Raw genomic sequence first — 23,752 nt, forward strand, 5'->3', positions numbered from 1 at the left:
TGACATAAAAGAAACCCCAACACAACCACTGACGTTCAACATATACCAGGATTAGATTGGCTACAAATCATTTTAATAATTAAAACATATGACAATTAAATAAGATTTAATTGATTCTCCTGTTACTAAACATGAGTTTGATGAAGACTTTGTGACAATATTGCATTTACTAATTGTTGGAAGTATGATCCAACTGAGTGACAAGGTTGTTGCAGTTTCACCAGCAGATGTCACTAGTGAGTGATGAATGAAGCATCGAGTAATGAACCTTTTTGCAAAGCAAAGGGTTGGAAAGCTTCATTGCTTCATGAGGCTTCATTTGCCCATCCTCACTAGTTTCAACCGAAATGTTAAAACCTGATACTTTTCCAAGGATCGAAATTTTCACCTGCCTGTAGGCGGCGGTGTTGTTAGGAAACGGCCTTCTTCCGTCCCTTTAAATAAGAGAAGAGCCGTTTCCATGACAACGCACCCTAACGGATGTCGCAGCTTCCTGTTTGGCTCCATCGGTGGCGGGAGATCGCAGCATGGCGGTGCAACCGAAGCAGAACCAGAACCTGTCCCTGGACAGCGCGGCCGAACACGGCTTTCTGAACTTCATATTCTCTATGCCGGAGAAACCGGACACAACCTTCAGGATATTCGACCGGAACGACTACTACACCGTCCACGGGAAAGACGCCATATTTGCTGCCAAGGAGGTTTTTAAGACTAACGGAGTCATCAAATATCTGGGCTCAGGTAACTGGGTTTAACTACGGCTTTTCTGTGCGCCTACTCAATGAAGATGTTTTAGGGTTAAAGTCAGTTATTAGCTTGTCAGATGTAGCTGCAGGTGGCTAATACATTAGCAGCTTCTAAGTTAAGGTTAGCTTGAATTACACTCACTCTTATATAGTTTGTGGGCATTGAGTAAGATAATTTGTTGTTTTCAGAATTTATTAGTTATCAGGCACTATTTCTAGAAGTTCGTCTACATAAATCAGAAAACACTGAAAAGCTATTTAAAAAAGTTACAAATACATAAATTGATTAAACCCATACAAGTTTTTCTCTTAATTTTGATTACTACAGCTAATAAAAACCTAAAATTAAGTTAGTCATCTATAAAATCACTAAGGTTAAATTAGCGGTTAGGAATAGGGAGCTCTTTTTTTCATGGTTCCTTATTGAACATCAGTCAACTGTACAAATATTTGCAGTAATTTTATGGTGAACTACAGTGTCTTATCTGCATTACATTTTAATACTTTAAACTGAGATTTGGAAAGGTAAATCTGAAAAATAAAATGGACAATACAAAAACTGGAGGAACCATGTATTTTGTACACTAATTTAAAAGAAATGCATCTCTGAGGTTGTTTTGGGTCTGAGAAATGTTTGCTGGTTGGTCAACAGGGAGCCGTAAGCTGGAGAGCGTGATCCTGAGCAAGCTGAACTTCGAGGCCTTTGCGAAGGATCTGTTGCTGGTGAAGCAGTACCGAGTGGAGGTATATAGGAACCAAAGCAAGAGCAGCAAGGAGCACGACTGGAGGATCGAGTACAAGGTGCCAGAAATTACTGATATGACTGTCAAAATTAGCTTTTCCAGAATAATTTTTTGAAGGGAGAGAAGTACCAACATATAAAGAGTTAACCTTAAAAAATTGTCATGCGAGTACTTATCATTATATTCTCCACTATTTGTTTCACAAGAGACATATTACATATCACTGCATTGGAAAATATAATTAAATGCAGTAACTGTGTGAAGGTTGGGGATATAAATTACATTCCTGCTATCCTAAAAAGATATGTTTCAAAGGGGAATGTTTTTCAAGAACAGTATTTGTTTTAAGTCCATATCACCTACCCCTACATTGAAAGTGACCTAATAACACAACACACTTGTGTTATTAGGTCACAATAACAGTCAGTAATAGAAATACTGTAATAGTATTTCAGTGTCAGAAAAAAATTCGGATTTGGCAGGTCAAGCTTTTTAAAGATCGATGATCTGACAGAAAACTGCAACTGGTGTACCGCAGGTTAAAAAATAATAGAAGTTTACAAGATTAGTGGTGAAACTGAAAGTAACCTAATAAATCCCTTTTAAAATAAATATAAACATCCCTTTTTTGAGGCTTTTTCTACATCTTTTCCAGGGATGGTGACAAATGTGATTACTGTATTTTTTTTTAAACTACAAAAGAGGAACAAAATGAAATAAACTTAACAAATCACAGTGAATAGACCAGATGTCCAGTTGGGTTTATTGTTTGTGTTCCTTGGTCCTTAACTCAGGCCTCTCCAGGAAACCTGACCCAGTTCGAGGACATTCTGTTCGGCGGAGGAAGCGGAGGCGAGGGATGCGCGGGAGTGGTCGCCGTGCGGTTTGCGACGGGAGCCGACGGACAGCGAGTGGTCGGGGTCGGCTACGTGGACGCAGCCCAGAGGACCATGGGGGTGTGTGAGTTTCCGGACAACGAGATCTTCTCCAACCTGGAGTCTCTACTCGTCCAGATCAGCCCCAAAGAGTGTCTGCTGGCTCAGGGAGAATGCAGCGCTGAGGGGAACAAGCTCCGGGAGGTGAGTTCCCTCATTCAAATTCAGTGTTTCAGTGAAGAAACTTTAGGTTCAGTTTTGGGTTTTTATTGAAACTCTGACTCAGATTCGCCTTCTATTATTTACTATCGTTCACACACGTAAAACCTGTTTTATTTATCTTCAAACTGAACCCGGGTGAACATTCTCTACTTATATAAATAGCTCTTGTCCTTGTTTATTGTTAAAGCAAAGGTGGAGGTAGGGTTCAATTTCTGAGTGAGGTCACTGATTAGTTTTGCTGTGTTTGTGCAGGTGGTGCAACGTGGCGGCGTTCTGGTCTCTGACAGGAAGAGAGCAGAGTTCAGCAGCAAGGACATCGTCCAGGATCTCAACAGGCTACTGCGATCTAAGAGAGGAGAGACGATGGCGAGCAACACGCTGCCTGAACTGGACAAGCAGGTGACAAAAGAAAAAGGTTTGACTGTTCTTATTGCATCCTTTATCAAAAACAGTTCCTTTCTGGTTTCCCAAGAGCCACAGTGACAGTAAACTATCTGTCTTGGTTTTGAACTATATAAGGAATCTGGAGTAGTACCCAGAGAGAATCCATACATGCACAGGGTAAACATTGTGCAAACTCCAAGCAGAAAGACCCCAGGCTGGGATTCGAACCCAGAACCTTCTTGCTGCAAGGCTCTCAACAGTGCCACTGTGCAGCCAGTGTGAAGGAACCCTGTTATTCAATCCCTAGGTTAGATTCAAACTCCAGGCACATATTAAATTCATCAACACAGTTGAGTACAAACACAGTTGCAGTATTTCCATCACTGAAACCATGAAAGCAGCATTATTTTTCAGGCATTATGTGAGGTCTTGATGATTCCTTCCTGCTTGTAAAAGAAACTGTCCCCTCCTGACATCAGACTGCTGCCTCCGTTTGACCGTTGTCCTGTTTGGAGAATCTTTTTCCATATTTTTTGTTACAGTTGGTTGTATTCATCCCAGGGTTGGTGATTTTCGGGCAAACGCAGACTCGTTAAAAACTTTGCCCCGACTGTCCCGGTTCTGTAATGGTTCTGAAAACGAGCTTCTGTCTCTGAAGCACTTTTTCTGATATGCCACTAAATTTGGTTCCTTCCTACCAAACTACCGTTAAGAGACAGAAAGATCAGAACTGTTCCTGTTTGTACTGGTGATTCTGACATCAACTCAGGGGGTTTTCAATCAAACTGACTCGGATGTGTTTGAACTTGGATTTTCTCTGACAATTAATCTGGATCAGAGATTTTACAAAAATATTTGTAGGAAGTTGTATCTAAATAAAACGGTATAGATAAAACTTGCGTGTGCTTCCAGCTGCAATAGTGCTTAACAAGACTATTAATTATTCCCCAAGGGCGGCTGCTGATGAGCATAAAATGGAAAATCTTAAGGAAATTAATTTCTGGTACTTTATATAAATGTAAGAGACTCATTTCCTTTCAGTCATAAACTATGTGATGGATTTAGTAAATGTCTTTCTCAGGTGGCCATGTCATGTTTGGCTGCTGTGGTTCGATTCCTCGAACTTCTCTCCGATGAGTCGAACTTCAACTCTTTCAGCCTCACAACGCTGGGGCTGGGGCAGTACATGAGGCTGGACAACGCCGCCGTCAGGGCTCTCAACCTCTTCCAGGTCAGTGACCATGAGCAGAGTTTTACAGATTTGATTGATTTACCCTAATAACGTACTTACATCTGGGAAACCTTTGGGCTTTTTTGTGGAAATTGAAGAGACTGGACATGTTTTTGTAACTTCTGGAGCCAATGAAGTGATTCATTATGCAGAATGTTTCTGAGAAGCTCAGAATGGTGAGTACTTTACCTTGTGGCTCTGGTTCCTTAGCGCTAGACTTATCCCTAAAATTTTGACTCATATGTTAACGGTGCATGAAGCTGCAGAACTGAAGAGCTTCTTCAGTGACAGACTGCTGCATCCAAGGTTCACAAAGCAGCATTATCAAAGATCCTTCCTGCCAGCAATTGTTAGACTTAATACCATCACTGCGCCCAATAAACTTAATAAGTGTTTACATCTCTGCTGTTGTTTGCAGGGTTTTTCTCATTTTAAATACCATTCCTACTGTTCTCCACACAGTTTTGCTTCACTTCTTGTAAATTATGTCTTATTTTTCAGGGTAAGCGACTCAAACCAACAAATACAACTTTAAACTGACTCAATAAAACAAAAATAAAACATTTTCAGACAGTATCGACATTAAAGTTTTTAAATTTTTCATGGGTTAATTTGGTGGACGAGATGGAGACTTCTTCATAAACAGTTCTTAGAATTTTGAGACAGTAATCTTCAGAAATGAGCAGTCAGAGCAGCTGATTAAAAAAACCTTCACCCCAGAGAAATGATCAGAGACACAATCACAGAATCATCATAAAATTTTATCTGTCCTCATTTCTAGTCTGGTATTTAGTAGCGTATAAAATGAACTAAAGGAAAGCACAGAGCCTTGAGGGTTATCCGTGCAGATAAAAGTGCATCAGATATAATGTAATTTTCCTGTTAGAAAATCAATTATGCAGCTAAATCCCAGTCAATGTGGTGGTGACCGTATTGAAAAAATAATGGAGAACAAGAAAATAAAAGGTTTTGCCCTATCTAACAACCCAAAACCAGATGAAGCAGGGTGTTGACTGCTCTGTAAGCAAACTGAATGAGATGTTTGAGTTGCTCTCGTGATCTCAGCTTTTATAATCTTCTCAAAAGATTTCAGAATGAGTGAAGCGAGAGCAGTACATGTATGATTACCTCTGTGAACTTGGAGAGAGTTTGTGAAGGTAAAATAAGAAAACTGTTCAGGCTTTTTCTTTCAATATTGTGGATACACATAAATCAGCAGAGGCATGTAATTTGATGGGTACAGTTGAGTTTTTATTACGTCAGATTCAGTGAATCATATTTTACATTTTGACGCTTTTCCCTCCAGGGTTCGCCTGACGACACCAGTGGAGCTCATTCATTGGCCGGTTTGTTGAACAAGTGCCGCACTCCGCAGGGTCAGCGGCTGGTCAACCAGTGGATCAAACAACCACTTATGGACAAAACCAAAATAGAGGAAAGGTACAAAAAGCCACACCTTTCAAATCTTCATCTAACATCATTGATATTTGATTTTTTTTTATATACAGTACAGACCAAAAGTTTGGACACACCTTCTCATTGAATTCAATGAGAAAGTGTGTTCAAACTTTTGGTCTGTACTGTATATAATCAGTCCCTCAGGAATTTTGCTGTTTTTTTGTGATTGTTGAAGACTAAAGTGTTGGTCAAAGTTGGAAGTATTTTAAGCTTTAAGCTTTGCTATGAGACGGCCACACAAAAAGTTTAAATTGACGCATATAACCATCCTAAAAAAAGACAGAATCTTAAGGTAGATATTTATTTACAGTGTAAAGAACAAGTACCTTCTTGAAGTAGCACCATTAATACAAATAAAATCATCATGTCAGAAGTTGTCAAAGTGCAAAAGGATAATTCCATATTGGTCATTCAAGTTAACATGAACTGAACAATCCTACAGAACATCACCAAATGTTCTTTGTAAAAAAAAAAAAAATATGGCAAACATTACCATAACAAGTCACCTTTAAAGTCAGTCTTTTTGTATAATTAAGCTGCATTTTTGCCATTTGTGTAATTAGACTGGACCTTGTGGAGAGTTTTGTGTGCGACTCGGAGCTGAGGCAGACTTGTCAGGAGGATCTGCTGCGACGCTTTCCAGATCTCCACCGCCTTGCCAAAAAGTTTCACCGTCACACGGCGACGCTGCAAGACTGTTACCGCGTCTACCAGGCCGTGAGTCACATCCCCGCTCTGATCACGGCTCTGGAGAGCTACTCAGGTACGCACCGGATCCTGGACCACCCAGGACCATCAAACCCCGAGTTTGACCTTGAAACTCGTTGCTTGCAGGCAGCTACAAGGTGTTGCTGCACGCGGTGTTCACCTCGCCTCTCACTGACCTGCAGACGGATTTCATCAAGTACCAGGAGATGATTGAAACCACTCTGGACGTGAATCAGGTCGGGTTCATTGTTAATATCAAATATGTTGTTCTGTGTTGTATTTTCATCTTCACATTTATTTTCTTCCCTACATTTTGTACCATGCATGTAGATCGAACACCATGAGTTCCTGGTGAAGGCGTCGTTCGATCCCGCTCTGAGTGAGCTCAGGGAGAAGATGGACGCTCTGGAGAAAAGCATGCAGGCTGTGCTGAGCAGTGCAGCCAGAGAACTAGGTGACAACATAAATTATTACATCCAACTTAACAAGAGGCGGAAATCTACTGTTAAAATCAAAGGCTGTGTTTTTAAGCAGTGTGGAAATTTGCGGGACCAGGACCGTCGAGACGACCAACACCGATGCTGTTGCTGCTGTTTCTAATTCATTGTGCTGCTTGTGAGCAATATGTTGGCGCACAAGACCTAACCGACAAAATCCGGTTAAAAGGATTTTCAAAATAATAGATCCTCCAGACTCAACACATAAAACGGAAGTATTTAATTATTTCTTGCGTGGCCCGGGGTTTGGGGACCACTGCTGTAGTCTTTTAAAGGTATAAATCTGGCTTCCGACTTCTTCAGTGAGAGATTTGGATGAAAAGCCTGGAGATGTTTTTGTGTATGTGTAAATGTCATATTTAACTAAATTAAACTGGTGCTGAAAGGCCCTGCAGCCTTCTTTTTCTGTGTACAAAATCTTAATAAATAGTTTTTTTATCTAGTTTCTAGTGTAAATACCTTAATATACTTTCGAGACAACGTTAGTTTTGTCCTGAAATTACACAAAAATAACTTACAAGTAACTTTTCAGCAAGAAATATTAGCTTGTTTTAAGTCAATGATTCCCTAATATTAATAAAGAGTTAGTTAGTTTCAGTGGCAGATTATTTTACTTATAACAAGACCTTTTTCCCATGTTATATGTGAAATAATCTGCCATTTTAACTATTACTTTGTCATAAATTTTAAGGAATCATTGACTTAAAACAAGCTAATATTTACTTGTAAGTTAATCTTGTGTAATTTCAAGCACACTAAGATATTTGCAATAGAAACTAGACCAAAAATACCTGGTAAGATTTTGTTTTTGCAGTGCATCATAACCAAATTCAGAGTTAGGTTTAGCATTAGTTATTTTAAAATGGACAGAGAACTTGGAAATTAAGTATGGAGTTTTACTATGAAATTATATACAAGAGGTATTTATTTCTTTAACAAATAATCCAATCTGTCATGTTGCAGGTCTGGAAGCCGGTAAGACGGTGAAGCTGGAGTCCAACGCCATTCTGGGCTTCTACCTGCGGGTCACGTGCAAGGAGGAGAAGAGTCTGAGGAACAACAAGAAGTTCACCACGCTGGATGTTCAGAAGAACGGCGTTCGCTTCACAAACAGGTGCGTGTTTTCGCCGTGCCTGTACACGTCAGGGCAAGCTGATCCATAACCCCCAGCCTCGCTTCTCGTCAGCCGCTGCGCTGACCCTTGAACTCTTTCTATTATGTCTCTGCAGCAAGCTGAGCTCTCTGAACGAGGAGTACACCAGGAACAGGGAAGAGTACGAGGAGGCCCAGAACGCCATTGTCAAAGAGATCATCAACATCGCCTCAGGTGTGGCCTCCCATCACATGGCTGCTCGTGGTGTCCTGTCAGCATGGCATTGATTTTACCAGCAGAGAAGTCTCTAGTGTCTTGGCTACATGGAAATGATGAATATCTGTAAACTGCCTTCTGTGCTTTTCTCTAATTGATTTCAGTCACATTTCTTCTAAAGGTCCCTGAACTCCACATTCCTTTTAAGTCCTAATTACCATTTCTGTGGGTGAGGTTAGCACTTTAAAAATCAAACAGATCTAATTTTTGTGGCTGCACATGCTCCAATCCTTCATCTTTGACCGCTTGTTCGAGGTTTTTGTTGCTCATCTGCCTCCAGGTTACGTGGATCCCCTTCAGACGCTGAGTGACGTCATCGCGCAGCTCGACGCGGTGGCGAGCTTCGCCGTGGCGTCGGTGTCCGCTCCGGTTCCGTACGTCCGGCCCCAACTGCTGGACGACGGCCGCAGGCGTCTGGAGCTGCTGCAGGCCAGACATCCCTGCATGGAGACGGACGCGGACACCGCCTTCATACCCAACGACATCAGCTTCGTCCAGGGGGAGAAGAGCTTCTATATTATAACAGGTGGGAGGCGCCATGTTTTTGGGACATTATTTTAAATGTTTCATGTGACTGGTCAGTTTCAATCACAAAATGATTCTATCTGCTTAAACCTGTTATGCTACCTTCACATTTTCAAATTCAAAAATACCTTATTGATCCTAAAGGGAAATCAAAAGTAACACGTTTAATTAAAGAGTTATTGTAGATGGTGATTGCTGAGGGGCAGGAAAGATATCCTGTAGTGGTCTGTATTTATATTTTGAATGTTTTTATTCTTCCATTTGGGTCATTTATGCTTCCAGAAACAGCCTGAGCGCTTAAAAAAAAACCACCCAGTCATTTTTTGGCAATAAATTAATGTTTGTAACCTCTCCTTGGGCTGCCACCTTATCGTGATGGAGGGGTTTGAGTGCTCCAATGATCCTAGGAGCTATGCTGTCTGGGGCTTCATGCCCCTGGTAGGGTCACCCAAGACAGACAGGTCCTAGGTGAGGGACCAGACAAAGCGCAGCCCGAAGACCCCAATGATGAACGGCACCATTGGACTTCATGTTCACTCGCCCAGACGCGGGTCACCGGGGCCCCACTCTGGAGCCAGGCCTGGAGGGGGGGCACAATGGCGAGCGCCTGGGGGCCGGGCTTTTACCCATGGAGCCTGGCCGGGCTCAGCCCGAAGAGGAAACATGGGCCCCCCCTCCCATGGGCCCACCACCTGTGAGAGGGGCCAAAGGGGTCGGGTGCAGTGTGTGATGAGTGGTGGCCGATGGAGGGGACCCTGGCGGTCCAATCCTCGGTTGCAGAAGCTGCCTCTTGGGACGTGGAATGTCACCTCTCTGGTGGGGAAGGAGCCGGAGCTAGTGCGTGAGGTCGAGAAGTTCCGGCTAGAAATAGTCGGTCTCACCTCGACGCATGGCTCTGGTTCTGGAACCAGTCTCCTTGAGAGGGGCTGGGCATACTTCCACTCTGGAGTTGCCCAAGGTGAGAGGCGTTGGGCAGGAGTGGGCATACTTGTTGCTCCCCATCTCGGCGCCTGTACGTTGGGGTTTACCCCGGTGAACGAGAGGGTAGCCTCCCTCCGCCTACGGGTGGGGGGACGGGTCCTGACTGTCGTTTGTGCTTACGGGCCGAACGACAGTTCAGATTACCCACCCTTTTTGGAGTCCTTAGAGGGGGTACTGGAGAGTGCTCCTCCTGGGGACTCCCTTGTTCTGCTGGGGGACTTCAACGCTCACGTGGGTAATGACAGTGAGACCTGGAGGGGCGTGGTTGGGAGGAACGGCCCGCCCGATCTGAACTCAAGCGGTGTTCTGTTGTTGGACTTCTGTGCTTCTGTCCTTTTTGGCCTGTGGGACCCCGGAAGCAGCTGATGGGTACCGGCGGTTGAAGCGGCATGCGGCTCGGGTGGTTGCTGAGGCAAAAACTCGGGCGTGGGAGGAGTTTGGAGAGGCCATGGAGAAAGACTTCCGTACGGCTTCGAGGCGATTCTGGTCCACCATCCGGCGTCTCATGGGGGAAGCAGTACGGCACCAACACTGTTTATAGTGGGGATGGGTGTCTGGAAACTCAGCTGTTTCAAGAACTTCCCAGTAAAGTTGCAATCCAAGGGCATTATGCCGTTACCTAGCAACCCCAACTCATCACCTAGCAACCCAAGTGGAACTCCCAGATGTTTGGTGAGAGGGGGGGCGTGGCCAGCAGCAGCTTATTAGGATTTAAAGTGAAAGGACACCCTAAAACAACTCTGTGTGAATAGGCAGAACTGACCAGACTAAAAACTCACTATATAAGAATTATTTTCTACAAAAAAAGTGCTTTGTAAATCCCATTAAGCTATTCTAACTTGTTCAAGGAAGAATAATAATAGGTCAACTTTATTTAATGCCGGAATAATTAGAGAATTTTTAATGACAATAGTTAAGATTGCAATGGCTAATGATGACACGGCTTTATAAACTTAATGTAGATTAAATCAAAACATCTGAGTTAAATGGAGGCACACCTGTAGATGCATTTTAAATTAAGTTCTTGTGGGACTTTATGAAAAATACAGACATTTGAAAAAGAACTACGGGCCTCCACAAGTCTGATTCACCCTGTAGGGAAGTTTCAAGATGATTGAGGATGTAATGTTCATCTTTTCAAGCTTTTATGCACAAATATAAACAGAGTGGAGATGTCCAGCAGTCATATTTTAGGGAGGACTTGAGGAAAGCTAGCTAGCTTTTTTTGATAGGCTCAAAAAAACTACCTACCGGTTTGCTGGACGACATTTGTCTTTTCCACTGGCTTACCTCTGTTACGAACCTGAACAAAAAAGCCACTGCAGTATAAAATATAAAAAAATTTTGGTACACTTCTGCCATGTTTATAGGTCTTAAAAAGTTTTACATTTGAGTTTGACTCTGGTTTGTATGGTGTTGTGCTTGCAGGACCAAACATGGGAGGGAAGTCCACATTTATCCGTCAGGTGGGTCTGATCGCGCTGATGGCTCAGATCGGCTGCTTCGTGCCGTGCGAGAAGGCTGAGCTCAGCGTGATCGACAGCGTTCTGGCCCGAGTGGGAGCAGGAGACAGCCAGGTGAAGGGAGTGTCCACCTTCATGTCTGAGATGTTGGAAACTGCCGCCATCCTCCGGTGAGACAAACAAACCTCGGAACACGATGGGAAAACGACCGTCTCCTCTTAACCTCTGTGCCGTCCCTTGCAGCTCTGCCACGGAAAACTCGCTCATCATCATCGATGAGCTCGGCAGGGGAACCTCTACGTACGACGGCTTCGGGCTGGCCTGGGCCATCAGTGAACACATCTCCTCCAAAATCAACTGTTTCTGCCTCTTCGCCACACACTTCCACGAGCTGACGGCCTTGGCGGCACAGCAGCCGGCCGTCCACAACCTGCACGTCACCGCCCTGACGACCCACAACACGCTCACAATGCTGTACCGAGTCAAACCAGGTCAGTAGTGGAGCCATTAGATTGGTGGATGAATGGATCTCTGTTAATAATACCCTACACAGGGTTTTTGGCAGATTTGTGACACTGTGAAACATGGTGGCAGTAGCATCATGCTGTGGGGATGCTTTTCTTCAGCAGGGATAGAGGAACTGGTCAGAGTTGAAAGGAAGATGGATGGAGCTTAGTTGAGGGTAATGCTGGAATAAATCTTGTTAGAAGCAGCAAAAGACTTGAGACTGCGGTGGAGATTCACCTTCCAGCAGGACGACGACTAAAATCATTCTTCATCCAATCTGACTGAACCTGGCCTTTTATTTAAAGGAGCATGAAGAAACATTTCCGTCTCCAGATCTACAAATCTGCAGGAGACGCACCAAAACTTGGCTGGGGTCAACAAAACGTGGCTTTTCTTTCTGTCTTCATTACAGTTTTACTCCAGTTTGTGTTGATCTGTCATGTGAAATCCCAAAAAACATTCCCAGAAGGTGAAGTCTGTAAAAACCTTTTGCAAAGCACTTTAAAGAGATATGTTTAATAATAACGTTTAGTCACAATGGATTTGTTGGTTCCAGCACACATTTAAAGCATAAATAGCACAACAAGCTGTTCTTAATGCCAATAATTCACTTTCCTGTAACTTGTTTATCTGCCAGAAAAGTCATGCCTTTTAACTACATCGCTGTGGTGCTTTCATGGACCGGAAAAAATTCGATGTTTTTTCCCCTGGTCAAGCTGAAAATCACCCGGCTCCATCCTTGAGCCAAGAAATTTTTCCATCCTAATTTTCAATACATGAACTGATTCTCAATTTTCTGGACCTACTGAGTAGGAAGTTGATGTGAACATTAGATTTTATGTATTTTATCAGAACCTCTTGGTACATGTTGTTAGTTTTCAACACGGCCATCTGGAAAAGAAAGTTCACATGAGCATCAATGAAATTGTAAAAAACTAAGTACACCCCATTGATGTTAGAGCCTCCTTCAGAAATGATTTCTATTTATTTATGACTTCATCAGAGTTCCCAAATTGTTGCAGAGGAAATGTTTATATCGGAATGAGGTCTGGACTTTTGCAACGAATATAACTGATCAAATATATGTTAGTTTTATTGTAGGAATCTGATTTATTTCCTTTAAGTTTTTGGATTTTTACAGTAAAGAGAGAAAAAAATACAATGAGAGACAAAACATCTAATGTCCAAAGTAAAGCGAAGCAAGTTGTCCAATTTACAAAAACAAATGACTTAAGTAAAAAAATAATTTGGAACAACTGTTTGAAGTCCAGCATGCAAATATCAGAGCAAAATAAACTATTCCTTTTAAGTCGTTGCGGCTTTCATGTGTGGAAACGCGATGCAGGTGTTGCTTTAAAACAGAAAGAAGAGTTGCTACAACTGCAAACTGTTACCTCCTATTGTTTTTTTTGGATACAAACATGATTCATAATATTGGAGAATATCAGTTATCGACTATAAGAGCTAAATTCATATCAAATATCAATATTGGCTCTAATTTTCATATCTGTGCATCCCCAATGGAAACAATAACAGTGTATTTAGTTTTTCCAGTGATTGTTCGTTTCTGATCTTCCTCCTAAAGCTGAAAGTTTTTACATAACATGTTTTCATATGTTGCAAAGTATCCGTTACGGTGGCAAATATTTAGTTATCGATTAATTTAGTTATCGATTATTCTGATGATTAATCAGATCATTTCCTTCTGCTGATTTTTAATTTGCAGTATATACAGGATAATCGTTTTAGCTTTTGGATTAATCAATTGTATATCAAAATCTGCTTAATAGGAGTTTTTAACATTTTTTGTACAATTTTGACTTAATTACTGCTCTGAATATGTTGTTCCCTCAGCTATTGGCTATTTTCACCCAAGTTAACAATTAATTGGTTACTAAATTAGTTGATGATTATTTCAATAACTGATTAATCAATCCTAACATCAACAGAATAATTAATGTACTTCCCTGAGGTTGGCCTCTTTACACTCTCAAGACGTGTTTGAGTTTTAAAAAACTGCAATTTCTCAACTGAATGAACTCAAACACCTGACCTGCCTCCTCAGGTGTGTGCGACCAGAGTTTTGGGATCCACGTCGCTGAGCTGGCCTGCTTCCCCCCGTCGGTGCTGGCCGTGGCGAGGGAGAAGGCGGAGGAGCTGGAGGAGTTCCAGGAACCTGTGGGGGACGATTCGAAGCGGGACGAAGAGCCCGAGGTCAAGAGACGGCGGACAGATAAGCAAGTAAGGCTCGATTTGACACAATTCTTCTGCTGTCACTCTAGTGCGAACTGTCAGTGTTGCTCTCTTTTCCTTGCGTGTCGTAAATCGAGCGCTTCAGAGGCAGAGCCGGAACATAAATCAGTAGCTGGTAAAAATTACTGAGAAAATGCAATTGTTTTCCAGGAGTTCTGTACAAATAACTCCCTGCAAAAGTATTTATACCTCCTTGAATAGTATTTCCTTTAAAGGGGCATTGTTATGTATTTTCCAGGCACAAATTTATAGCACAATCAAGTAACTATGTTACCTTCAGTTGTTAAAGTACTATAGTGTATGTATATATCAAATATGACTTAAAACATTTTTACTTTGTAATTTAACGCTATGAAGCCTAGGCGCAAATTCAAACTGGAAGACTCTTTTATCCCCACCGGGACCCGTTAATTGAAGCGACCTGCCCACAATCGTCGACCTATCCACGCCGGACCAAGCCACGTCACGTCCAATCACCGACCAAGTCCCAGCTGATAAGGACCTTCATCCATGGTGTCCTTCGCTCTCCAGCCGAGCTCAACCTGTTCAGCTGCACGCCTCAGCTCTCAGTCAGCCATCTCACCAGATCCTTTTCGTCGTCATTGCTCGTCCTTCCACCTCTAATGTCAGTCACAAAAGCCGCTTAGCCGCGGGCTCGGCGCCTTCTTTTCCTTCAGACGCTCCTCAGATGGAAGAAGAGTTCCTTACGGTCCAGGCCTCATTCATTCCAGACAGCTTCTCCCGCTGCTCTCTCGCCGATCTGGGATCTACCGGCCCTCGCTCCTATGCCACCCGCTTCACGATCTGTCTCTGGCAAGTGGACACATAATCCCACCGTCTACGTTGCATACATCCCCTGGCAGCCTTTCTCCGCCCCGGCCGGGCCGCAACGTCTCGCTGCTTCGATCTACGCTGCCGTTTCCTCCCAGCTCATCGTCCACCATCTTCCTTTCCACCGCCAGCGTTCATCGCACCGCCTTCCCACAGGTTCCCCGCTTTGGCTCAAATCCGCATGGCCGCTGTCAGCCCGCCCGTCAGCACCTCCCATCGGACTTCCCACGCCACGCCCGCCTCGGGCTTCGGGGGTAAGATGTAGCCTTCACGTGCCTCATTCACTCTTTACAACGCGACAAAACGTAGGAACTTTATTAGTTTATCCCCTTCCTGAACTCGCAGGCCCTACTCGCATGCGCCTTTCAGGCTGCGTTCCAAACTTCATCATTCTTACATCAATTAGTTACATTGGGGGCTTCCGTACTTCCCATGCATGTGTTCTCGCTCTTTTTCGCAGTTAAAACTGCTTATCTGATGTTTTCATGTCGTGGCCTTTTTCTCCAAGCCGCCTTTAAACGCATCATGAGTGCTGAGACGCTCGCGCTGGGTTACCCAGAGGGCAGCGAAGGAGAGCGCAGGCGCGTTAGAACCTCGGCAACAATCAGCAAACGCAAAGAACCGTGCAAATGTTTCCCCAAACCAACCGACTGAGGCGAATAGGGCCGTTTGATACAGGCAATCATAGCTAAAAGTTCACTCTCATAAATACAGATAGCTAAAAGGCGACTCTAGCACTTCAGTTAGCTAAAAGGCGACTCTAGTACTACAGATGGCCAAAACGTGACTAGCAATTCAGTTAGCTAAAAGGTGACTCTAGTAATTCAGTTAGCTAAAAGGTGACACTAGTAATTCAGTTAGCTAAAAGGTGACACTAGTAATTCAGTTAGCTAAAAGGTGACACTAGTAATTCAGTTAGCTAAAAGGTGATTCTAGTAATTCAGTTAGCTAAAAGTCGACTCTAGTAATTCAGTTAGCTGAAAGTCGACTCTAGTAATACAGATAGCTGAAAGTCGACTCTAGTAATACAGATAGCTGAAAGTCGACTCTAGTAATACAGATAGCTGAAAGTCGACTCTAGTAATACAGATAGCTGAAAGTCGACTCTAGTAATACCTTAAGCTCGTTGACAAGTAGCCTGCAGGCTACCGATGTTGTGGTACATGTTCAGCCTCGTAGATTCATTTCGCCCTACCCGTTAAATTTTATCCTGAGCCAGGGCGGTTCTCCGCTAATAAGCAAGCTGTTCCATTTTCTCATATTTCAAGCTCATGTCCCGTCCAGTGCTTTTACGCTTCATCTCTCATCTGAAATCTGCATACCATTTTTCTCAGATTATCCTGCCACTCCCTGGTTCACTCAGCTTGTTCTCTAGCTCACTCAGGTTCCAGGCCCAGATGCGTTCGTTCCATCTCGCTTCTGAACTAATCATCATAAAGCACCCTCCGGTTTCCCTTACGGATTCGTTAACACGGCCATCAGCACTTACAAGCCGCCCTGAAGCCACGGCTTTTTATAAAGGAACCAAACCCCCTCATCATCGCCTGGGTCCAAGTCAAGTAGTCGCACGGCACTTTTCAACTAGCCAGCCAAATCAATCAATCAAATTCCTATCGTATAGCATGTCGTAAATGGATTAACATAAATGCGCTTTAAGAGCTCAGGAAACCGTCCGATTCACATTTACCTTGATTGGTTCCTTGTACTCTCAAACTGCATCAGCCGTTGTCGTAAGAGCTCTCGTTCAGCGTTATGAAGTAATCGTTAGAGGCCGTTCAGAGCTGTTTGTTCAAGAGACCGGGAGCGGGTCAACGAATAAAAGTAAGTTTTCTCCGCGTTCAAGCAGGATTCGTATATCCGAGCAACTTAAATTCAGGTATGACAATCTAAAGAGTTATCATCACGATAACGTTTTTGCGGTTTATTTGTCGTCTCGCTGCCATCTGCTGGTACAAAAAAAAAAAAAAATTAACTCCATAGCGAGTGAAAATAATAGCTTCATTCGTCTCATCTTCTGTATTTCTCGTAGACCACTCTCAGCTCTATTTAATAAATTTCGAACCAGAAATCTATCCCTTACCGGATGCTTGTGGCTGCTGTAGTATTTAAAGATCTCACTCAACAAAGCTTTTTAGCAGCAAGGTGTCTTCAGCGCAAGTGCTTTTATATCATAACAGCTCAAGAACCAAAGTCATGCATAGGGAAGCAACAAACAAAATATGATATCAAGTCAAGTTCCATCATTAACTTTGTAATTGAGCATGTTTCCAATACATTCTAAACAGGCGGGTTTTAGTCGAGATTAATCAAAGTCGTGTTTCAGCTGTTTTAAGGTCTCCCGGGAGTTGCTCCAATCCGCGGGGTTTAGATGCTGAATGCTCCTTCTCTTTCTGGCCTGGTCCCAGGGTCGTAGAGCGGCTCAAACCGAAAGACCTCATGAGCCTGGGAGGTTGATGCTTTACGGCAGATCCTCATTGTTTTGTGGTGCCAAGTCGTTCAGTGATTTGCAAACTAACAACGGTATTTCAAAGTCAATTCTTTGGGCAACAGGGAGCCAGTGTCGGGATCTTAAAACTGGCGTTTCATGCTCCATCTTCCTGGTTTTTAGCGAGAACGCGATCAGTAGCATTTCTGATCAGCTGCAGCGTTCGATTGATTTGTCGGAAAGACCCGCGAAGTCGCGTGGCAGTAACCAATGTAACTGAAGATAAACACATGGATGATGATCTAGATCTGGCGAGTCGTTGTTCTTTATTCCAATAAGTGCAAAAAATTTTACATAATTTATATATGGGCATATATATATAAAAATCCCCAGTTCATCTTCAGTATTCTTTTCAGGTAATGAGTATCTCTCCACCGTGTTCGCAGCTTCCCTCAGTGCCAGACGAGCACTGCACGATCCACTGGTGGTGGTTGGTCAACCTCAGGCAAAAGTGCACACTCTTATGCAGCAAACGTGATGCATGTCCTTCCCCCCATCGTCCTTCACACTTTTATTTTCAGGTTCATTCTAGAATGATCTTGTCTTTCGCCCGTTTCCTCTAACGTCACCCTCTGAGTCTGATCCTAGCATCAGCATCCCACCTTCAGTAGCAGGCAGTTATTTTCTCACTCTAGTCTATTCATTCTCCCATCCTCTTTTGCTATCTCACAGCTAGCTTCCTTCCACCAGCTAACATATCTTTTCAAAGCATCCACTTTACCTTTGTTCACCTTCATCTACCATCTTCTCGTCTCTTACCTCTATCTCTGCAATCATCTTCTAATTACTCCTGAGACATAGCCCGTAAGCCCCTAGTTAGCCTAGCTCCTCCTGCCTCTAATTCTGAGCTTCGGCCCCGGCCTCAGCTTTTTTGGGGGGATCTCATTCTCTATCAGTAATATCACTCCATAGTATCATTATTTCACCTCTACTGGCCTTCACCCATCAGCATTCCACCTTCCCTTGCCCCGCTGTGTCCCCGCTCACCCATAGTGATCACTCTTCTCCCAGCGGCACTTCTCCCTATGCCTCGAACCATTCCCAGCTGTCCTTCAGCCATCTGCCTCTCTCCTCTAATGCTTCGCTGCGCTTCCAGCTTGCTTCTTTTTCTAACCAGCTGCCCCTCATCCTTTGTCCTGTTCCTTCCTCTGCTGGTCCCTTCCATGTCTTCGTTACCTCCTAAGCCCTGCCGCTACCAGCTGGCTTCTTTTTCTAGCCAGCTGCCCCGTATCCTTTTCCCCGCTCCATCTCCTCTATTCAATGCGTCCCTTTATCTTAAGCCCTGCTCCCTCTATCCTATACCCTGCTTTAGTTAATGCTGGCGTTTTTTAACCAGCATCCCCATCATATGCCCTGCTCCCTCTATCCTACACCCCTCTTTAGTTAATGCTGGCGTTTTTCAACCAGCATCCCCTGTCTTATGCCCTGCTCCCCTCATCCTACACCCCTCTTTAGTTAATGCTGGCGTTTTTCAACCAGCATCCCCTGTCTTATGCCCTGCTCCCCTCATCCTACACCCTCCTTTAGTTAATGCTGGCGTTTTTCAACCAGCATCCCCTGTCTTATGCCCTGCTCCCCTCATCCTACACCCTCCTTTAGTTAATGCTGGCGTTTTTCAACCAGCATCCCCTGTCTTATGCCCTGCTCCCCTCATCCTACAACCCTCTTTAGTTAATGCTGGCGTTTTTTAAACCAGCATCCCCTCTTCTAAGCCCTGCTTCTATCCCTTCATTCTCACCCCACGCATTCCCCGCCGGCTTTCCTATCATCATGCCCTGCCGTGTCCTCTGCCAACTATCGCCAGCCCACGTCCATCCCACTAGTCCCGCAGCATTTCCAGCCGGCTCATCCTCCAGCATCCCTATGCCCTGCGTTCTGCTACCCCATGCCCCGTTGTGTCCTCAGCCGGCCGTCACCTCCCAACATCCCTTCCTCCCTTGTCCTGCCGTATCCCCAGCCGGCTCTCACATCACGTCCCTATGCCCTGTGTTTTGTGTATTCTACCGCCTCTTGCCCTGCAGCATTCCCAGCTGGTCTTCACTTCCCGTCCTACTCTCCCTCTCCTTTAACTGTCATGTCACGACCTTTACGTTATTAACTCGGTAGCCAAAGTCAGCGCAACTTCTTTCCCCCTTTTACTTTCTGCCTTATATTCACGGCCTCGGCCCCGGCCTCGGCCTCTTTTTGGGGGATGACGTTCCTAACAGCATCGGGGATGCTCATCTGAAGCCTATCGCTAACGCTGCGATAACCGTTATCCCCAGCCGGGGCCCGAGCGCCAAAGACTTTAAATTCTGTTTGTCAATAAACTCTTCTAATTGTCTTCTCATCTCCGTCTGAGTCTCTCCAGATTGAACTGAAGCCTAGGCGCAAATTCAAACTGGAAGACTCTTTTATCCCCACCGGGACCCGTTAATTGAAGCGACCTGCCCACAATCGTCGACCTATCCACGCCGGACCAAGCCACGTCACGTCCAATCACCGACCAAGTCCCAGCTGATAAGGACCTTCATCCATGGTGTCCTTCGCTCTCCAGCCGAGCTCAACCCACCACCACCCCTTCTCCTCCATTCGCCCGGTCCCGAGGCCCGCACCCTTCTTCAACCTCCACCACCAGTGCCGGGCCCCGGGGGATGACGTTCCTAACAGCCTCGGGGATGCTCATCTGAAGCCTATCGCTAACGCTGCGATAACCGTTATCCCCAGCCGGGGCCCGAGCGCCAAAGACTTTAAATTCTGTTTGTCAATAAACTCTTCTAATTGTCTTCTCATCTCCGTCTGAGTCTCTCCAGATTGAATTGATATTAGGCCTTTTTTGAAACTCCGTCTTCAGGAAGTCATCACAACATGGCTCCTTTATTAACTCTTTAACATCGTTTTTACCAGGGTTTCACTGAGAAGTGGCTCTTTTAATGAGCTCAGCAGGTGGGTAGTTCCACCAGATGTTTGCTAATTGCTGCTGGCTAGTCTGAAGGAGCTGAGTGGAGGAGTAACCTGGGCAGCTCAGAGGAGGAGCTATGCCTGGAAGGCGGAGCTAGCTCTAACCAGGCGTTTTGCACAGCTGAATGGTTGCGATGGAGATTAAAAGATTTGTCAAACATGCACGAAAACCTCAATAAAATTTGTAAATACTAATCTAGAAATCCAAGTTTTTGCCTTTTCCAGGGTCCTCGCTTTCTATACCTAATAATCTCCGTCCTGTGTCTCCTTCAGGTGGGAGAAAAGCTGATCCAGGACTTCCTGGAGAAGGTGAAGGCACTTCCTGTCGTCACCATGACTGAGGAGGAGGTGAAGGCAGAGCTCAGGAGAATAAAGCAGGACTTGGTGGCCAAAAATAACACGTACATCAGTGAGATACTTGCCCGCTGCGCTCCTGTAAAAACTGCCTGACTTTTACATTTTTTTTCTCTAAATGCTCATGTTCACCTAAAGCTCATGTAGGAATAGAGTTGAGATTAGAGTGCCTATAATCTATAAGTTTTTCAATAAAGAATTTCTCTTAATTTGCTTTCCACCAACATCTGTACATGTTTCTTTGAATTTGAAGCAGATTTTTGATTCAAAGAAAGAAAAGCAGAACTTTGTGTGGTTAAGATGTTGCATCGCCTGACCTGATTGTTGCTGCATGAGCTCGTCTTCATCTGATCTGGGTTTCCAGGAAGCCAAGCGTCATATAGGGCAGATAAGGAATAGGCATGTCTGAAGGCTTGCCACTGTCATCTGGTGGCTGTGAACATTGTTCATGTATAGGTCTTTGGTGTCAGTGTTTCCTCTGTTGATAGCATTCAGTAAAACTGCAGCACGAGTTTTATGCATGTGGAATTGAGATTTCCCCCAGAGAGCCCTAAAGAGATCTGATTTCATGCGGAGGACAGACATGGCTTAGTTTCTTTGACATACCCTTGGTGAGAAGATACAAGCGAAAGTTATGTTTGAGCTGACCTCATTTTGACAGAATGTGTTTATTCACAAAAACCTTAAGCATTATATCTATTATTTAAATGGTCCTCCATTCTCAAAGCAGAGGCTTTGGCAAGCCAGTTTGTCATATAATGTTTTATTCACATGCTAAAAATTGAAACTGACCCAGATACAATTTGATCCACAACTATGTGGAGTGTTAGGTTTTAGCATTTATTGTATTTATTAAGATAGTCCAGGTGCAGGTCAAATGCAAGTTCAATTTGTACATCAATCCAGTTTCTTTGATATGTGTGGGGGGGGGAGGAGGGGGATGCAGTGTGTGTGTGTATTAGAGAGTTTGTGTATGGCCTTTGAACTTTTTTTTCCTGGTGCTTAAATGCTTTTATAATGCACAGGTCCAAAATGGCCCATCAGACTAACCTTGTACCCTAGTGGTGTGCAGCCCACATGGAAATATAAACAAACACAAAGTATCACTTTTTCTAATGATGGGGTCAATTTAGGAAAAATCATCAAATTTCAAGCCGGAAAAAGATAGTTTACGGTATTTTTTCTACAGGTAAACATGGTAATGGGTCACTTTTGACCCGCAAGACAACACAAGGGTTTCAACTAAAATGTGTCAGAAAAGAGGAGACGTTGTGCTTTGTAGACAATATTGAGTTATTACAGTAATTTCACCCCCGCAGTAGCAGGGGAGCTGAGGGGCGCTCTTTTAATGGACAGTAAGTAAAGAAAATTACTTCCTAGATATTGAAAGTTCCAGTTATTGATAAATGGGCAAATATATTTACTCCGAAGACATTTAAAGAACTACATACAATTAAAATAAGTAAAAAAAAATATTCAGGCGGAAATTTGAAATTTAGGTAATAAAATGCTAAAGAAAAAAAGCAATGATTTTGCTAAATCATCTCTATTTGTTTATTATAACTCACCTAAAACAGGAGAGATTTTGTTTCGTTTAAGTTCAGATTGGCTGTAGCAAATGTTGAGGGGAGAAACCTTCTCTGCATCTTCTTTGTACCAATCTAGATGAGGAAGCCACAAACCGACAGCTTCTGAGAATGATGAGTTTTGGGTTTTCATGGCACATTTTGTTTTGCCACCAGGGAATAATTCCCATGGGCGTAAATCTCTGCGTTGTGCCGCTCTGGAGCAGGTCACTGTGTCAAAGCAAGCATGTTCAGCTGATCGACATTTCCAAGAAGCTGGTCAGAATTCAAATTCTTTCTGGAATAACGAGGTGTGATGGCGACCCTGCAGGCCTGTCGGTGGTGGTCGCCGCCATCACTCTCTGGTCCCATCGACTCATTCCTGTCACGCTTTTCCAGTATCAACCTTGTGTTCTGCATTGTTTCCACTATTGGTCACGTTTCATAAATTATAACACGAGTTTCACTGCGTGTAATTGAAGTTACACCCCCAAAGACCTGTGACTCGATGCGGTTTAGTTCCATCTGTAAAGCACATAAAGAAAGCAAACTACAATGTTTTGACCTTGTTCTCTCTTTATGTTTGGCTTCCCGTGATTTCCTTTTATACAATCATGTTCAATAAATTAAGAAGTCACTAAGTGAAACATTATGTAGATTACAGACTGATGTTTTGAAACCTTTATTTCCTGCTTCCAGCTAATGAAAGCATGACTTTTAAGAATAAAATATTACTCCAGACCAATAATAAAAGTAATGTGGATTTCAAAAAATGTCTCATACCTCCTTGAAGTTCTCTAAGAAACAAATCTCATCTCCCCCTAAACTGTCAGAGTTGAAGAGGAAAAGATAATAATGACACAGACACTGAACTTTGGATTTACACTCTATGCACTGCAAAAACTAAAATCCTACCAACTGCTTTTGGTTTACTTTCTAGTGCAAATATCTTATTACATTCGACATAAGACCAAACTAACTTAAACGTAACTTTGCAGCAAAATATAGGAGCTTGTTTTAGGTAAATAATTCCTTTATATTGATGAAAAAAGTACTGGTAGATTATTTAATTTATAAGACATGTTTACCATAAATCCAGGAAAAGAAAGGTTTCCAAAGATGGTGGAAATATGTCAGATTGACTTTGAAGACATATCTAACACAACTTCTCCATTTTTGGAATTTTGTAAATGGTAATTTTGACCTAAAAAAAGTCTGAATGTAAACATCTGGGTTCAACTGTACAATGCAAAAATGCAAAGTTAAAAAAGTAATGTAAATAATGTAAACTAGAAATAAAATTAAGTTAGAAGTAACTTGTTAGCAGTAACAAGATGAAAGGGCTTGTTTTTAAGTAAATTCCTCAATACTGACAAAAATGTTGTGGTTCCATCAGATTATTTTACTTATGGCAAGGGAAAAGTATCTTATAAGTGAAATAATCTCTCAGTGAAACTATACTTAAAAAAAAAAAAAAAAAAAATTAAAGTTATTGACCTAAAACGAGCTCCTATATTTTGCTGAAAAGTTACTTGTAAGTTCATTTTAATTTTATTTCTAATCAAGATATTTTCACTACAAACTAGACCACTGTATGCTGTTTTTGCAGTTTTTC

At 43.2% G+C, this 23,752-nt stretch overlaps 1 protein-coding gene across 1 annotated transcript; it reads left to right on the plus strand.

Moving 5' to 3' along the window:
• Positions 1-465: 465 nt before the first annotated feature.
• On the plus strand, positions 466-20,796 carry msh2 (mutS homolog 2). Its single transcript, XM_023341184.1, has 16 exons — positions 466-741; positions 1,399-1,547; positions 2,284-2,568; positions 2,839-2,985; positions 4,052-4,201; positions 5,508-5,641; positions 6,223-6,422; positions 6,494-6,603; positions 6,698-6,821; positions 7,828-7,978; positions 8,094-8,191; positions 8,514-8,759; positions 11,168-11,372; positions 11,446-11,693; positions 13,775-13,950; positions 20,492-20,796. The coding sequence occupies exons 1-16, from the start codon at positions 528-530 to the stop codon at positions 20,666-20,668; spliced, it is 2,814 nt and encodes a 937-aa protein (XP_023196952.1). The 5' UTR covers positions 466-527; the 3' UTR covers positions 20,669-20,796.
• The last annotated feature ends 2,956 nt before the right edge of the window (positions 20,797-23,752 follow it).

The sequence above is a fragment of the Xiphophorus maculatus genome, chromosome 10, assembly GCF_002775205.1.
Source record: "Xiphophorus maculatus strain JP 163 A chromosome 10, X_maculatus-5.0-male, whole genome shotgun sequence".
Lineage (NCBI taxonomy): Eukaryota > Metazoa > Chordata > Actinopteri > Cyprinodontiformes > Poeciliidae > Xiphophorus > Xiphophorus maculatus.

Excerpts from the sequence above, each read along its gene's own strand:
- msh2 (XM_023341184.1), top strand. The coding sequence starts at position 528 with ATGGCGGTGCAACCGAAGCAGAACCAGAACCTGTCCCTGGACAGCGCG. Across the intron at positions 8,192-8,513 it reads GATCATCAACATCGCCTCAG|GTTACGTGGATCCCCTTCAG; the intron begins GTGTGGCCTCCC and ends ATCTGCCTCCAG. Across the intron at positions 11,694-13,774 it reads GCTGTACCGAGTCAAACCAG|GTGTGTGCGACCAGAGTTTT; the intron begins GTCAGTAGTGGA and ends CTGCCTCCTCAG.